The sequence below is a fragment of the Helianthus annuus genome, chromosome 12 (genome assembly GCF_002127325.2).
Source record: "Helianthus annuus cultivar XRQ/B chromosome 12, HanXRQr2.0-SUNRISE, whole genome shotgun sequence".
Classification (NCBI taxonomy): Eukaryota; Viridiplantae; Streptophyta; class Magnoliopsida; order Asterales; family Asteraceae; genus Helianthus; species Helianthus annuus.
This window is the reverse complement of record NC_035444.2, coordinates 108,534,707-108,553,933: the sequence shown is the minus strand read 5'-3', so window position 1 is coordinate 108,553,933 and position 19,227 is coordinate 108,534,707. Positions and strand designations below refer to the sequence as shown.

The 19,227-nt window shown below is 38.9% G+C and overlaps 1 protein-coding gene across 1 annotated transcript; it reads left to right on the top strand.

Moving 5' to 3' along the window:
- The first annotated feature begins 18,230 nt into the window (after window positions 1-18,230).
- On the top strand, window positions 18,231-18,950 carry LOC110893434. Its single transcript, XM_022140544.1, has one exon. It carries the CDS (start codon window positions 18,231-18,233, stop codon window positions 18,948-18,950), a length of 720 nt encoding a protein of 239 aa, XP_021996236.1.
- The last annotated feature ends 277 nt before the right edge of the window (window positions 18,951-19,227 follow it).

The following is a 19,227-nucleotide window of genomic DNA, read 5'->3' as shown; positions in this document are numbered from 1 at the left end:
GGTTAAATATATAAATATAATAAATTAATTAATGATTATATAAATATTGGGTTCATTTAGGCTCGCAAGTCGGCTCGAGCTCGATAAGTAAAGCCCATGCTTGTTTTCCAAACAAGCCTATTTTTAAGCTTGGGCTCGCACTCGTTTAACTCGGCTATTTTCGGGCTAAACTCGAGTTGCTCGACTCGTTTACACCCCTAACTTCTAGTTATGGTAAAATATAATTAACTACGATAAATATAGAAATACTAAATTCGATTTATCATAAATATATAAATGCGAAAATTTATTGCTATAGTAGTTAAACTAGGTTCAACATACTTTGTGTTTATCTATACGTATTGCTATAGTAGTTAAACTAGGTCCAATCGGCACCACCCTCCACAACGCCACCGCCTGTGGTGGTGGTGGTGTTACAGTCGCCGTCTGCCACCATCAAGCGATGGTGGTGGTCGGCCGATGATCTAGATGGGGGAAACAGGTGGGTTTGTGTGGTGGGTTTAGGTGTGTAGGCGAGTTTGGTCGACCGGAAAATAGCTCAGGCAGCCGGTGAAGAGGACGAGCAGGAGAGAAGAGAGGTGGGGGTGTGGCCGATGGTAATCGAAGAAAAAGGAGAGGGGTGTGAGGTGACTTGTGTGTGTTAGGGTTTATCCAAGAAAGAAAATGCAGAGGAAGGAAGTGAAAGAGGGAGTGTCGGCTGAAGCAATTTGGGGAAAACGAGGGTAAAATCTTTATAAGTGGATATATATATATATATATATATATATATATATATAGTTAGGTTTTAAATGTGGGCTGGGCCCAGGGTCCGTTAGTGCTTTGAGTGGCCCAATGACATTTATACGGCCCGTTACGTTTCCAAATTTCGTATAATGCCATAAAATACTTTAACGAGAGCTGGTAACTCTAAAATTCGGTAATCATTTATTAGACGCGTATGTTCATCAGTGCGTTAAGTCGCGAAAAACGTTTCTTTTGACGTCTTTATCCCGCTTTCCAATCCGATTTCGACTACGAGTACTAAAATTCGATTACAGAGCTAAATATGTCGTAATATTTCGGTTTTGAAGGTAATACGCGTGTCTGATGCCTTCGTTTCATTGCCGGTGCGTTTTTGCAGTCACGTTTTTCGTTTACGTTTGCGTTTTGTGCCGTTCGGAAGCGTGATAATTTCGCAAAACGAAGTCCATAAGTTTATACATATACAATTCGTATTTGTCGGAGTTGTCAGTATTTTGTCCGGTGTCAGTTCGTTACCGCTTATCATTCCGCAATTTTCCTGAAAATCACCATACACGCACTGTAACGTCAGATAAGCGTTTCTAGGCATTCCAATAGCCTAATTAAGTTAATTTGTGCCTTAAACACTACTTATTATTGCCTTAAACGTTTGCAAATCGCGTAAATATAAGCCGTTAATTACCGGTTGTCACATATGAGTCCTCCAATGCTCTCCACTTTAAGAATATTAGGGACTAATGTTTAGTATTTAATAAAAGAATAAAAAAATATACTCCCTCTTTATCAAAGACTGAATATTAGTGGCCCATACAATGGCGCCATTTTCAATAGTGAGGGCATTTATGTTGGACTGAAATTTAGTAACCAATAAATTTCCTTCCAAAAATGTATTTTGACAAACATATTTGTGACTGAAATTCAGTCTCAAATAAGTGGTCTAGTGTTAAGGACTAATTATCAGTCACGAACACAAGTCACAAAAAAATCAGTCTCTAATATAACCAACCGATAAATTAGTCCCTGATACCATGTATCCGAGACTCAAAAATCAGTGATTCATATTTTAGTCCCTAGGTGTCAAGATGTTAGTGAGTGAATATTAGTACCAATAAAATTGTGCCATTTTTATAATAAAAGCATTTATTTGGGACTGAATTGCAGTAACCAATAAGTTTCCCTCCAAAATTATATTTAGACAAACATGTTTGTGACTAAAATTCACTCTAAGATAGGTTGGCAAAGTATTAAGGACCGATTATTAGTCACGGACATCAGTCACAAAAATACCAGTCACTAATACAATTCGTAACTGATAAATTAGTCCCATATACTATGTATCTCAGACTGATTGATCAGTCCTTCTTAATTTAGCCCCTACGTGTCAAGATATTAGTGACTGAATATTAGTGACCAATAAAATTGTGCCATTTTTATAATGTAGGCACTTATTTGGGACTGAATTTCAATAACCAACAAGTTTCCTACCAAAATAATTTTTAGACAAACATATTTGTGACTAAAATTCAGTCTCAGATAAGTTGGCAAAGTATTAAGGACTGATTATTAGTTACGGACATTAGTCACAAAAAAATCAGTCACTAATACAATTCGTAACTGATGAATTAGTCCCAGATACTATGTATCCGAGACTGATTGATCACTCCCTCATAATTTACTCCCAAATGGTCACTTTTCTTGTAGTGAAATGCAGGAGCGGATTCGTGTGAAGGTTAGGGGGTGTCAAGGCACCCTCATAAACAAGCCCAATTAGTGTGAAATGTGAGCTATCTAAGATCAGGCACCTAATTGTTTTTCTAAGAGGCCACCAACATACCTTTGTCCATGAGGTTGTGGTAGTAGGCGTAGGATAAGAAACCGTCTGACATGGTCGGAGGCAGAAGCGGAAGCAAGTCAAATAGACTAAAAGAGAACCTCACCTAAGAACAAAGACAAAGTGGAAAAAACGTTTGAATAGTTAGCATTTTTAACTATTAAGTATTATACTATTATGAGTAAAAATAGTATTGCCCATATCTTTCTAAAATAGTTTTTTCTGAGTAAAAATCACTGCCATAAATCACTAATAGCGTCACTAATTCCATTCTTCAGTCTCCTAATAACTTTACTTTATTGGGGTGAAGGGCCTGATCTTTAAAGCAAAATTTATTAGTTCAGTAGTTTGAAATTTTAACAATAGGATTGTACCCATATCCAACCTTGATTTTGCTCTTGGGAATAGGATTGTACTTTATCGTCTCGCTTTGACTTGCTTTAATCAAACTAATCCGTTTTAATCTATTTTAGTAAACACATTTTTTTGCACCCACTACCAATCTATTGTTCTTCCAGCTCTTCAAATGTATGAGTTGAAGGAAATTACTGGTAACTTTGGTACCATGTCAAAAAAAACTCAGAAGGATTACTTGGTAAAGTGTACCATGGTGTCTTAAGAGGTGGTTTATTTAATAATGTCAATTGAAGATCAATAAAATACATATTTGTGTATCATTGCAGGTTTCTATGGCATCAAGGTTAATTATGATAATGTGGTTGAGAAGCTAGGATATTGTGTAGACAGTGGTTTGAGATTACTTGCTTACGAGTACGCTTCAAATGGAATTGGAGTGTCAGCGGAAAAGCAAAACTTATGGGCTGGGCTGAAAAGTGAGATGATTTTCAATGTAAAACCATCTTTCATGGTCAAGTGTGTGTATGTAAATGGAACCATCCTTTGATGTACACTCAGCATATATATTTATTATATAATGTAAAACTATCTTTCTATTAATAATTTATTTGTAAAAATAAGAGAAAATATTATACTTGAATAGAATAAAAGAGACCTTAGGTTTTTTAGTTTAGTTATTTTATTTATTTAGTTGTCTCATGTTACAAATTTTAGTCATAAGAATTGTTTACAGAACTTTGAATCATATTTTTTTTTGAACGGTAAATTTGGATCACTGACGGATCACTGGAGTATCATCGTGCCACCAGCAGAACCACCCGATCATATCCATCTCCGCTAGGCAATAATGCCTATACACCAATTCAGGAGGAAACCCAATAAATCTGGGAAAAAACCCCCTTTATGAGAATCGAACCCATGACCTAATGGTCATAAGTCTTATCCCACCCCTAAGATACCGCTAGGCTATAATACCATGTGTCTTTGAATCATATGGTTTCCAAATTTTGAATGATATGTACATAGGGTGATACGCACCATCTCCTTTAGACGTTTTGTAATGAAAAATGAAAGGAGACATATTAAATGTAATATGCACATGAGGTGGTCCTCATGTTCCACTATCGTAAATATTTATATATACTTTTAGTTATTAGTTAAACTATTTTTCAAATTTCACGTAATGTAATTTTCTTTTATAAGCATGGGATTTTAACGGTAAATTTTACTAAACACGTGTCAATTATGTATACTCTGTTCATTTTTACTATCGGCCATAAAAAGTATATGAATTTAATAGTTTCTAACGAAAGGGATATAACAAGGATTGTATTAACAATTCTTTGCAAGCGTTATGGGCAAATGATGAAAGTGATAGAAGGCTAATAAGGTACCAAGGTCAACATATGAACTTGACTTTGTTGCTTGTAGGTTTAGGGGTTTTCGTTTCTACTATTTATTACCACTTTCATCTTTTTATAGTGTTGAAGTTTCAAATGAGAAGATATCGATTTATGTTTTGTTGTTTTATTGGCTGCAATCCTATGATTAAATAGGTTATTATTAAGAAACGACTCGTATACAATATATTGTCATTTGGTATAACAACATAAAGAGATATATCTAAGAGAATATTAATATGTGTTTTACATTAATTAAACACTATAAAAATAGTACCGGTTTTATATAATTACGATACCGATATTATTTGATCGGAATCGGTTTGGCTCATCACGACGCTAACAATATCAATTTGGTTCGTTACGGTAAAGAACACAAAAAATCTTCTATAAAAATAAGCAAGTCACAATGACATATTTGAAAACTTTATAAAATATCATATTTTAATAGTCATAACATAGTATTTATAATAATGAAATAATAAAAATTACAAATAAAAGTAAAAAAAAAAAAAAACAATAACTTACTGTGACACATTTTAAAACCAGTTATATTTGTAATAACAAAATATTCTATTGTTGTTCGAGAAATATCGTTCAAACATACATGATAACTTTCAAATGATTATTTTCTTACCATATAATATTATTTTTTACCATCAAAAGTTATCAACGTAAACCCTCTCCCTCCTCCCGAGTTAACTTACCGAGGGAAAAGAAAAGAAAGTAAAAGTGAGAAAGGAAATGACGAGAAAGGAAAAAAAAAGATGTCTTACCCCCCTCCCCCCCCAATTCCTTCCAAATTGGAAGGATAAAAAAACTAAAGAATTTAGCCTAGTTTTCCTTTCATTTCCTTCCTTAAATGAAACTCGAAAACACGACATATTTTATTTTCCTCTCTTAAATGAAACTCTGGAACACAAAATATTTTTACTTTCTCTTTGTTTCTTTTCCTTTCCTTCCATTAGTAAACTCTCGAACAAAGTGTAAACGTACCTCCTTCTTTATGTTTCAAATTAATATAATTTAAACATTTTTGTTTGCTTTTATTTTTTCCATTTTTATCTTTTATTATTAGATTTTATTTTTTTTCTAAATTTTTTTTTTATCTTCAATTTACTATAAAATGTTTTTTTGTTGAATAACCTTTTTTTAAGTTATGTTTTATGAAAGTGTTATTTATATATTTCTAAAGTTGTTATTTGTATATCTTTTTTAACTGTTATCTAGGGCCGGTATATCATGTATACCCGTACACGATAAGACACGGCATGATAAGACACGATACACGAAATCTCATACATGAACACGACACGATAACTTATCGTGCCTTTCTTTCAAACATGAACACGAACACGACACGATATACACGAAAATTACCTGTTAATACATGTTAACACGACTGTTCGACTGTTATACACGAAAATTACATGTTAATACCTGTTAACACGAACAAAAACACGAACACGACATGCTATCTAAGAGTTACAGAGGGAGTTTAGGGTTTTATTTATTTATTTATTTATTTTGAATTGAATGAGGAATGAAAATAGAAAGGAATTAAAAAACACACACGCACATGGTAGATGAGTTTTATTTAATTTAATTTCCTATCGTGTACTAACGGGTATTAACAGGTAAACATGTATTTAACCTGTTTATACACGAAAATTAACAGGTAATCTCGTGTCTACCTGTTTGGTACACGATACCAGTTAACTACGTGTAGGTTCGTGTCGTGTACTCGTGTATTCGTGTAAAATTGCCAGCCCTACTGTTATCTTAATGAACCAAATCAAATATCACCTAAACTATACCGATACGATACTGGTAACAATATTAATTTTATATGATTTCGGTTTCAGTAAATCGATATCGACTGAACACCATCGATACTCTAGGTACATGTATTCATTTTTACGGTTTCCAGTTTCTAAAAGTTGTTTTACTTTTTTGATAAAGTGTGCTTTTTAAAATCATTTAGTTTGTTAGTAAATAAAAATGGTTAATTAACGCGTTCATGATCATCCGTCTAGAAAATGAGTGTGTGCGTGTTCGTGTTCGTTCGCTAACATTCTAAATGAACAATTTGCGAGCATAAGCAAACAAACATGAATTAATATTAACGGACATAAACTGACGAATATAAATGAACGAACATAAAGAACGTTTACGAATGCAAATGAACAACGAAACATATATTTATATTCGTCTATTTAACTAAATGAACAAAAAGAATTGTTAACGCTCGTTCATTATTATATAAACGAACTTCCATATGAAGGATTCCCAAACGGTTTGTAACGCTTTGCATTTCCATACTTTCCTTAATTAGAAAGTATTGTTGTAAATCTATTTTTGGAAACTTTTATTTGTGTTGTACTCAATTTCATTTCAACTTCGTAATCCGAGAGTAGTGATCACAATGAAAATTCAAGTATTTTAGTCACATTTATGTTGTTCATGTTAGACTTATTTGCATGTTTATACTCAAAATCAATGTTTTAAACGCCATTATGCATGATATATACTTGTACAATACACATTTGTGCTCGTTACATGTAATCTGAGACTAGTGATCACAATGAAAATTCAAAGTATTTTATCAAGGTAATCTTAATAGGAGACTTTTTCTATTTTTACAACTAAAAAGATAAATAAGAAAAACTAGTTTCTCAAAGTAGAACTTGCGATGCCAGTTTATAGGATTGTACAACTCGTTTTCTAGGAAAGCTAGCGCTGGTAGGGATTTGCATGCAATACCCGAAACTTTCCAAACTTTTCAAAGAGTTGTACAACTTGAATAACCAAAGTTGGATCCAAGTTAACCATGTACGCTAGCTTACGAGCAAGAAATCCTTTCACATTTTCTACAATAATTAACTAATTATAAAATTTTATATTAAATAAGTAAGACTTATACAAGAGAATCCCTTGTTAATACTTATAGTTTTCTAATATACTTATAAAAATAAAACTGGTCAGACAACAATAAAGGTTTGAGTAGGCGAAGCTATATCCTTAGATCGGTATTTGGTTCTTATCTAAATTATATTACGCTCCGATAGGTCCGCTTGCCAATTATGTGTATTTTAGTTGATTATATTAATCATTTTTATAAATTTAAAACCTTGATATACATGTTCATAACACTTAAAAATAACTACTAAAACACATGCATCAACAGTTAATTTGGGTTGATTCAATTTCATTTTTACAATTTTGAAATTGATTTAAGAGAATTTCTAAGTTTTTCATCTTTGTTGACTCATGTTTTATTTGACAAATTTGTTGTAACACCCCTAAAATACCACTTGCGGGAACTCCGTGAGGTGTGTTACGCATCAGAGTTCGAGCCACCAATCAAGTTGCACCAGTAATAAATATGTAAACAAACATCCCATTTCATAATAAATAATTCCCAACATAAGGGTTTCAAACCAATTTAAATATCCAGCGGAAGCATAATGTAAATTATCAGTTGATTGTTCAGAATCATAAGTTCATAGTGATATGTTAAGTGTCCAAGGGTTTCGATCCATGACCACTCCAGCACTCCCAGATAGCAAGTCCATGTCAAGTTATCTAACGACCTGCAAGCATGTAGACAAGTGTGTCAGACTACGCTGGTGAGTTCAAAGTTTTGTTTACGTGTGAAGTTACCAAATGTTTGTTAAGTCAACTCGTCGTTTTGTTTCAGATGTTGTTATTAACTTGATTACAGTACCGTATGTAGCGTCAATGATGGGAATGCCTAACCCCAATGCCCATAACCAGGCATCGGTCAAAGTCAAGGTATCAAACAACCTTGACAAGCTGTAGGAGGTCTTATATCCGCGGTGTGTTTTCAAGATGTCCAAGTAATTAGTTCACGCCCGTCCTTACGGCCCGGTGTGAGGGTGCCAAACCTAATAGCGCTATCAACTAATTACCCCATTGCCTTACAGGCAAGCCGGTAGATGATTGATTCTGTGTTCAATAACCAACATCCCAGTTTAATCGTTTACCCAACATTCCCTTCCAATGGTTTACTAGATGTCCCAAACCACCGGGACGCATGCTTAGAAAAGTGCAGTGAACTCACCTTGGTTTGCTCGGTAAGATACACAAAAGGTTCTTGAACTAAGGGTGGTCAACCACGTCCTAACAGGGTTACCATACAAGTCAGGTTTTGACTCAAGTAATGCACATAGGTTTCACACAAGTTAACACGTTACATGCACGAATAGATTATGGCAACATTTTAACAGTCAAGCAATACATTCAACTTGTACGATTTAAAAGTCTAAGCCCAAAAGTAATCGGCCCAACATGTTGTGCGACCCACAACATTTTGTACGATCCAACAAGTCCCGGCCCAACTATAATTAAGCCCGACATCAAATAAGTCCAAACATAAAATACTCGGCCCAATGTAAAAGCCTTGTGCGATCCGGATTGGGTTGTACGATTGAGTTGGGTTGTGCGGTTTGGCAGTTTGGGCTTGTCCGGCCCAAACAGCATATCAGCATTTAACATGTGGGGGTGTGGCCCAAACAACTTGTGCGACTCAATGATCCTTGTGCGACTGGGGACCGCTTGTGCGATCAGGTCCCCTTGTGCGAATGGACTTCTTGTACGACCAAGAAGTCTTGTGCGATACATTTTAATTTCCGGATATCATGCTTATTCGGTTACAAGCATTTAACAAATTTCCAGTTTACATTCTAGTCAATTAACAGTCAATCGGTTTCAATCAATCAATAGTTTCCAAACTTGTGATTATCAATCAACAACTAATTAATTTCAAAACGTGCTAGATCTCGATCAACCAAGGTTGTTACCACCAATCCACATAAACCCTAACCAAATTATAACATGAACAACGATCTAATCAACTCTTATGATTCAATCCGATTACACATACATACAACCGATTAACAAGCATTCGTTTCTAAAACAATAATATGCAGATCCGATTAACAACTACACGGTTCTAAATCAATAACATGCAACCCGAATCATAAGATTATTACCACGTCAAGAACCATTCAATATTCATAACAAGAACCCTAGTTATCCCATAACATCAGGGCAACCAATACTATCTAACAAACAAAATTCGTTAAACACTAACCGGTTAGAGGAATGATAACGAGAATGATCCAACAAGAGGGTGATCCGAGCACAATGATCTTCGGTTGTCGTCGGTTTGAGAAGAGAGAAAGAGCTAGGGTTTTGTGAGTGTAATGTGTTTGTAACAATGAGAGGACAACTCCCTCATGTTTGTGTTGTACGTATAAGAGAGGTGGGTCGGACCCCTCAATGGGCCGCCCTTAAGATCCGATTACAAGGGTGTGGCCCAAATGGCCTTGTGCGTTCAAGTAAGTGTTGTGCGTTCGTGAGTCTTGTGCAGTCGGATCACTTGTATATATACACACATTCACATATAATAAAACATAACATTCATACATTCATTCAATTTACATAGTTCACGTAAGCATGTAACGTTACACAAAGTAGATTCGAATTACGTGTTGTCACAGTATCCCCAACAAAAAAGAAATTTCGTCCCGAAATTTGGTACGCACTCACTGAGAGAGCTTAGGTGAGTTATATCTTTCACTGGTTTTCCTGGGGTGTCACATCATCCCCAACTTGAATGGGGATTTCGTCCCGAAATTCACTAGTTGCATCAACATTAGGTTTGCTAGGTTTTGTCTTGTCTTTGGGGAACAAATGTGGATACTTAAGTTCCATCTGATCCTCGCGTTCCCACGTGAACTCTGGACCACGTCTTGAGTTCCAACGAACTCTCACAATCGGTATACGGCTGTGTTTACGAACTTTAACTTCCCGATCCATAATCTCAATTGGTTCTTCGGCAAACTGCAATTTATCGTCTATCTTCAGCTCTTGAAATGGTACAACTAGTGTTTCATCAGCCAAACACTTCTTTAACTGCGATACGTGAAACACATCATGGACATTACCCAACTCAGCAGGTAATTCCAACCTGTAGGCCACCTTTCCAATTCGTTCCAGAATTTTGAATGGCCCCACATAACGAGGGTTTAGTTTGTCGCGTTTCCCAAAACGCACCACACCCTTCCAGGGTGAGACCTTTAACATGACTCGATCATTAACTTCGAATTCCAACGGTTTACTACGCTTGTCAGCGTAGCTTTTCTGGCGGTCGCGAGCTGTGGCCATACGGTTTCGGATCTGCACAATGCTTTCTGATGTCTCAAGCACAAGTTCAAAGCCTGTGATCTGACTATCACCCACCTCAAGCCAACAGAGAGGTGAACGGCATTTCCGTCCATACAGCGCTTCAAACGGAGCTGCCTGTATACTAGTGTGGTAGCTGTTGTTGTAGGAGAATTCTATCAACGGCAAGTGTTTCTCCCACCCTTTCCCAAAATCGATTACGCATGCCCGAAGCATATCTTCAAGTGTCTGGATGGTGCGCTCGCTTTGACCATCCGTCTGCGGGTGATAAGCGGTACTCATGTCGAGTCGTGAACCGAACGACTTATGCATTGATTGCCATAGATCAGAAGTGAAACGCGGATCTCGATCTGAGATGATGGAAGTTGGCACCCCGTGCCTAGAGACTACTTCCTTAAGGTACATCGCTGCCAGTTGCGAAAACTTGTCTGTTTCTTTGATTGCCAGGAAATGCGCTGATTTCGTGAGACGGTCAACAATCACCCAAATGGTATCGTTCCCAGCCTGAGTTCGAGGTAACCCTGTCACGAAATCCATGGCGATCTGTTCCCACTTCCATGTGGGTATCTCTGGTTGCTGAAGTAGACCCGAGGGCTTTTGATGTTCTACTTTGACTTTAGCACAAGTCAAACATTTGCTGACGTAGGTTGCTATGTGAGCTTTCATGCTAGGCCACCAGTATGTAGTTTTCAAGTCGTGGTACATCTTATCTGATCCAGGATGTACTGAGTAACGTGACTTATGTGCCTCTTCCATTACAAGTTCTCGTAAGTTGCCATAGAGTGGGACCCAAATGCGTCCGGTTACGTAGTAAGCACCGTCTCCCTTTCGTTCTAGTCATTGCCTCGAGCCGCGTAAAGCTTCAGCTCGGACGTTCCCTGGTTTCAACGCTTCTACCTGAGCGTCTCGTATCTGAGAAGGAAGATTGAACTGTATCGTAAGTTGTAGTGCTCGCACGCGCCTAGGTGCATTATCCTTTCTGCTGAGGGCGTCAGCTACGACGTTCGCCTTGCCCGGATGATACTTGATGGCACATTCATAATCATTCAATAGCTCAACCCATCGTCGTTGCCGCATATTCAATTCTTTCTGGTCGAAGATATGCTGAAAGAAGACTCCTATGGTCGGTGTAGATGGTGCATTTGGTACCGTACAGATAGTACCTCCAGATCTTCAACGCAAATACCACCGCTCCTAACTACAAGTCGTGTGTCGTGTAGTTTTTCTCGTGAATCTTCAACTGTCGCGAAGCATAGGCTATCACCTTCTCGCGTTGCATTAACACACAGCCGAGACCCTGAATCGATGCATCACAATAGACCACAAAATCTTCGGTACCCTCTGGTAAAGACAAGATCGGTGCACTGCAAAGTTTCTATTTTAGCAAATGGAAAGCCTCTTCCTGCTTCATTCCCCAAGAGTATGCCGTGTTCTTCTGTGTCAGCGAGGTGAGGGGTTGTGCGATCTTCGAAAAATCTTTAATGAATCTCCGATAATAGCCTGCGAGACCGAGAAATTGTCGCACCTCAGAGGGAGTCTTTGGTGCCGCCCAATTCATGACCGCATCTACTTTTGCAGGATCCACATGTATCCCTTTTTCATTAACAATGTGGCCAAGGAAATGCACTTCCCGAATCCAGAAATCACACTTAGAAAACTTCGCATACAGTTGTTCCTTTCTCAAAAGTTCTAAGATGAGTCATAGGTGATGCTCGTGATCTTCCTTGTTCTTCGAGTAGACCAAGATGTCATCAATGAATACGATAACGAAATCATGGAGATATGGCTTACACACGCGGTTCATGAGATCCATGAAAACCGCTGGTGCATTAGTTAATCCAAACAGCATGACCAAAAACTCATAGTGTCCGTAGCGCGTTCGAAAAGCCGTCTTGGGGACATCCTCCTCCCTAACCCTTACCTGGTGATATCCCGATCGTAAATCGATCTTCGAATAGAAACTTGACCCTTGCAACTGATCAAACAAGTCGTCGATTCGTGGTAACGGATATCGGTTCTTAATGGTTACCTTGTTGAGCTCCCGATAATCAATGCACATACGGAACGACCCGTCCTTCTTCTTTACAAACAGAACTGGGGCTCCCCAAGGCGAAGAACTGGGTGGAATGAAACCTCTATCCAATAATTCCTGTAGTTGATTAGATAGTTCCTGCAACTCCCCAGGTGCTAGCCGGTAAGGAGCTCGAGCAATTGGAGTCGCGCCCGGCGCAAGATCAACCTGAAATTCTACTTGACGTGAGGAGGTAACCTTGGTAGCTCCTCTGGGAACACATCAGTGAATTCTCGCACCACTGGCAGATCCTCGATCCTCCTTTCTTCAGACTGAGCGTTAGTAACTAACGCTAACATTGCAGGATACCCCTTTTGTAGATACTTCTGCGCATGCATGGCCGAGAAAATACCAACCATCGTCCCACTACGATGTCCTTGAACTGATAATGACTCCCCATCTGGGAGAGGAATACGCACAACTTTTTCCTTACACAAAATCTCCGCTTGGTGCCTGGACAACCAGTCCATGCCTACCACTATGTCAAAACTACCGAGCGTAACGGGAAGGAGGTCAATATCAAAAACATGACCCACGAGATCTAGTTTGCACTCGAAAAGGACATTCGAGGCCTCTATCGTCTTACCATCTGCTAGTTCTACTACTTGTTTAACTTCTAAAGGTGTTGGGGTTATCCCCAATCGTTGACTAAATTCTAGGGACACATAACTCCAATCGGCACCAGAATCAAATAACACAGAAGCGATATGATTGTTTACAGGAAACGTACCGGTCACGACATTGCCGTCATTCCTAGCATCCCCTGCCCCAAGCTGGAACACTCTGCCTCGGGCACCATTTCCCCCATTGTTGCCATTGTTGTTGTTGTTCCCAGCATTGTTGTTATTCGGGTGGTTGTCGTTAGTGTTCTGGTTTAGCTGAGGGCAATCCCGCTTAAAGTGACCCTCGTCGCCACACTGATACCACCACTTCCTGAAGCCCTGATTCTGCTGGGGTGGTTGTCCCTGCTGTCTCTGGTTCTGCTGGTTCTGTTGCTGCTGGTGTTTGGGCTGTGGGGCTCTACAATCCTTGGCCTCATGGCCCGCTTTACCACACCTGCGACATGTGCGACTACACTGCCCGAAATGATGATAGCCACATTTGTTACACTGTGGTTTCCGTCCCACGTACGAACCCTGACTTTGACTACCTCCCTGGCCTTGATTAACAGAAGACGACTGGCTGATGCTGCGATTGCTATTGTTGTCTGGCCTTTTCTGAGTCTGACCCGCACTAGATGCTTTGTCGTAGTCGTTCCACTTCCGCTTGTTATCATTGGCGGACGCAGTGGCAGTGGGTGCAGCAGTAGTAGTGGTTGAAACACGCGGTGGTAACGAGTTACTCTCTACTTCTTGATCGACAATCTTGTGGGTCAAACGGACAATCTGTGTCAAATCATTGAGATGTGCTGCAGTAAGCAGACTCTTCACACGCGGAGGCAGCCCCTTGATAAACAACTCAATCCTCCTAGACATGGGCCGTGACAAGTTCGGACACATGTCAGCTAATTCATACGATCGCTTCACATACGCCTCGACTTCAGATCCTACCATTTTCAAGTCATAATACTCGTTTTCCAACTTCTGGACCTCGTCCCGAGGGCAATACTCCTCCCTGATCAGTTCTTTAAAGTCATCCCAAGTTGTAGCATTCGCTGCCTCGATGCCCAACAGTTGAACTTGGGCATTCCACCACGTTAGGGCACCATCCGCCAAGGTACCCGCAGCATATTTCACCCTGTCCCCAGCGGGACAGTTGCATATAGCAAATACTGACTCTGCTTTCTCGAACCATCTCAGGAGTCCCACAGCCCCTTCAGTCCCGGTGAAGGTCTGTGGCTTGAAGTCCATGAACGTCTTAAACGTACAAGCAGGCTGGTTGTTGTGGGGTTGCGCGTGTTGACCTAAAGGACGAAAGGAAACACATTATAGGAGTGAAAAGACGTGTACGCGGTATAAGAGTAGAGAGTATTTGGTACATTCCGTACCAGTTTGATAGGCTGCTAAAGCCTCAGCCACACGGGTGTTGATTAGGTCAGTCAACTCAGCCTGAGTCATGTTGATGTTGCCACGTCCGTGTCCTCGTCCACTCATGATTCTATATATGGAGATGAACCGAATTAGGAATCAAAACGAGATGGAAGTCAAGTATGATACTGATATCTACGTACTACCAAGTTCACACATAGTAAGGCAGAACCCTTCTCACGCTCGATAAGCCTCACTGGGACTTGCATGCACCCCACGTTATTATTAAGTGTGCACCCATAATAATAAGGTGGTTTGCACGTTTATCTCAGTGCTTCTTAGCTTGCGCTCAAAGTTTCCCCCGTTCAAACAACACAACGGATGGTATCACAGGTTTATGATTCACATAAGTCGAAGAGTAGTGTCACACTATCAAGTCACTATAGTGTTTAATGTATCGTTTCATATATGTTGTGAGTGTGTGATTGCTAAGCAAGTAATGTATAAAGTGAGAAAGACGAACCTTGCAATCTGGAGCTGAGTGTCATGATCGATTTTCGAAGGTGTTCGGTTATAGTCTGGTTTTACAAAAACGTTTTAAAACCTAGTTCACTATAACCAGTGGCTCTGATACCAAACTGTAACACCCCCAAAATACCACTTGCGGGAACTCCGCGAGGTGTGTTATGCATCAGAGTTCGAGCCACCAATCAAGTTGCACCAGTAATAAATATGTAAACAAACATCCCATTTCATAATAAATAATTCCCAACATAAGGGTTTCAAACCAATTTAAATATCCAGCGGAAGCATAATGTAAATTATCAGTTGATTGTTCAGAATCATAAGTTCATAGTGATATGTTAAGTGTCCAAGGGTTTCGATCCATGACCACTCCAGCACTCCCAGATAGCAAGTCCATGTCAAGTTATCTAACGACCTGCAAGCATGTAGACAAGTGTGTCAGACTACGCTGGTGAGTTCAAAGTTTTGTTTACGTGTGAAGTTACCAAATGTTTGTTAAGTCAACTCGTCGTTTTGTTTCAGATGTTGTTATTAACTTGATTACAGTACCGTATGTAGCGTCAATGATGGGAATGCCTAACCCCAATGCCCATAACCAGGCATCGGTCAAAGTCAAGGTATCAAACAACCTTGACAAGCTGTAGGAGGTCTTATATCCGCGGTGTGTTTTCAAGATGTCCAAGTAATTAGTTCACGCCCGTCCTTACGGCCCGGTGTGAGGGTGCCAAACCTAATAGCGCTATCAACTAATTACCCCATTGCCTTACAGGCAAGCCGGTAGATGATTGATTCTGTGTTCAATAACCAACATCCCAGTTTAATCGTTTACCCAACATTCCCTTCCAATGGTTTACTAGATGTCCCAACCCACCGGGACGCATGCTTAGAAAAGTGCAGTGAACTCACCTTGGTTTGCTCGGTAAGAAACACAAAAGGTTCTTGAACTAAGGGTGGTCAACCACGTCCTAACAGGGTTACCATACAAGTCAGGTTTTGACTCAAGTAATGCACATAGGTTTCACACAAGTTAACACGTTACATGCACGAATAGATTATGGCAACATTTTAACAGTCAAGCAATACATTCAACTTGTGCGATTTAAAAGTCTAAGCCCAAAAGTAATCGGCCCAACATGTTGTGCGACCCACAACATGTTGTACGATCCAACAAGTCCCGGCCCAACTATAATTAAGCCCGACATCAAATAAGTCCAAACATAAAATACTCGGCCCAATGTAAAAGGCTTGTGCGATCCGGATTGGGTTGTACGATTGAGTTGGGTTGTGCGGTTTGGCAGTTTGGGCTTGTCCGGCCCAAACAGCATATCAGCATTTAACATGTGGGGGTGTGGCCCAAACAACTTGTGCGACTCAATGATCCTTGTGCGACTGGGGACCGCTTGTGCGATCAGGTCCCCTTGTGCGAATGGACTTCTTGTACGACCAAGAAGTCTTGTGCGATACATTTTAATTTCCGGATATCATGCTTATTCGGTTACAAGCATTTAACAAATTTCCAGTTTACATTCTAATCAATTAACAGTCAATCGGTTTCAATCAATCAATAGTTTCCAAACATGTGATTATCAATCAACAACTAATTAATTTCAAAACGTGCTAGATCTCGATCAACCAAGGTTGTTACCAACAATCCACATAAACCCTAACCAAATTATAACATGAACAACGATCTAATCAACTCTTATGATTCAATCCGATTACACATACATACAACCGATTAACAAGCATTCGTTTCTAAAACAACAATATGCAGATCCGATTAACAACTACACGGTTCTAAATCAATAACATGCAACCCGAATCATAAGATTATTACCACGTCAAGAACCATTCAATATTCATAACAAGAACCCTAGTTATCCCATAACATCATGGCAACCAATACTATCTAACAAACAAAATTCGTTAAACACTAACCGGTTAGAGGAATGATAACGAGAATGATCCAACAAGAGGGTGATCCGAGCACAATGATCTTCGGTTGTCGTCGGTTTGAGAAGAGAGAAAGAGCTAGGGTTTTGTGAGTGTAATGTGTTTTGTAACAATTAGAGGGCAACTCCCTCATGTGTGTGTTATACGTATAAGAGAGGTGGGCCGGACCCCTCAATGGGCCGCCCTTAAGATCCGATTACAAGGGTGTGGCCCAAATGGCCTTGTGCGTTTAAGTAAGTGTTGTGCGTTCGTGAGTCTTGTGCGGTCGGATCACTTGTATATATACACACATTCACATATAATAAAACATAACATTCATACATTCATTCAATTTACATAGTTCACGTAAGCACGTAACGTTACACAAAGTAGATTCGAATTACGTGTTGTCACAGTATCCCCAACTAAAAAGAAATTTCGTCCCGAAATTTGGTACGCACTCACTGAGAGAGCTTAGGTGAGTTATATCGTTCACTGGTTTTCCTGGGGTGTCACATTTGTAATCCTTTTTCTTGTAGTTTTTTCATACTCAATTTTTTTGTTTGTGAAAATTTTCTTTCATGGTCAGCAACTTGATCTATTAACAATATAGTTTGCATATTACACATAGTTTTCAAGTACATGAAGTGATACCTAAGCAACAACAGTTATTGTAGCATTTGTTGTGTTAATAGTTGTTCCAACAATTGTTATATCAAACATACGCCGCATTTTTTTGTCCGTTTTTTTTAATTTCTCTTTTAATTTTGTTTCTTTAAAGTAATAAAACATTAAAACCCATTTAGGGTTATATCAAACATACGCCGCACACAAACACAAAGAAGCAGCGAACAGACACAAGTTCAAACAACATCAGCAGGCAGTAGCTCCGCCAGTCCGCCTCCGCCCTCCGGCTGCTCCGCCGCCTTCGCCTCCGGCTGCTCCGCCTCCGCCTCCGTGATTACAGTTAGTTTTATATCTGTTTGTTTTCTACGAATTAATTGATTATCATTCATCATCTCAGTGATAAATGATTACAGTTTGTTATATTATATACGAATTAATTGATTTGTAAGATTTGTATCGAATTATTGGTCATAAAATGCAAAACTCCAAACTTTTGAACCCTTTTAGTTGGCATTGCAAACCTGGCAACCATTATATATATAAATAATATGTGTGTATATATATGTACAATGGCAAAGTTGCATATGGTGGTTGATTTAAAGTGTCACATCCTTTTAAAAGATGTCACATCCTTTTGTGACAAGTATGATATTGAGATGATTAACATGGAAGATGAGTATGTTGACCCGAAAAACAGAATAAGAAAGACCAACATCACCAATCGTCATCATTTTGTGGTCAATAATTTCAACACGGTTCTCGACATGCAAATTCAAGAGCTTGGAAACCGGTTTACCGAGGTAACCACTAACTTGCTTACGTGTATGAGTTCTTTGAGCCCGCGTGATAATTTTAGTTCCTTTAATAAACTAAACTTGCTAAAGTTGGCCGAAATGTATCCGTATAATTTTACTTTTGATGAAAAAGATAAGCTTATCGATGAACTCGGCCACTACATTTCTAATATGAAAAGAGATAGTCGGTTTGATAACCTGAATGGGGTTAGTGATCTTGCCAAAAGGATAGTGGAAACAAGGAAACACATTGAGTATCAGTTGGTCTATCGTTTAATAAAGTTGTCACTAGTTTTACCGGTTGCAACGGCTAGTGTTGGAAGGAGGTTTTCTTCAATGAAGCTTGTGAAGACAGAATTGCGTAATAGGATGGGTGATGGATACATGAACGATTCTTGCATTTGTTACATTGAAAAGGAGTTCTTACAACAAGTTTCCGTTGAGAGTGTAATGCAATGTTTTCAAAAGATGAAAACTCGTCGTCAACAATTTTAGGTAGTTTTTTTATTTGTAAAGACTATCATATTTTATATTGTGTTTTTAAATTTCTAATGACGATTTTCTTTTCATCATTGTATCGTACTTTTATTATGTGATGAACCTTACCCGACCCGAACTATCGAACCGACCCGAAATTATTTATGTTCAGTTACATGAAATTGGAGTATCTAAAAAAGTGAACCCAGTGAAAAATGTTCCTGGATCCGCCACTGTTTAAATGACAAATTATTGGAAGTATGATTTATGGTACAATAACATCATTATAGGTGTT

What these genes read in the sequence shown, in the direction of transcription:
- LOC110893434 (XM_022140544.1), top strand. Translation starts at nt 18,231, where the DNA reads ATGGCAAAGTTGCATATGGTGGTTGATTTAAAGTGTCACATCCTTTTA.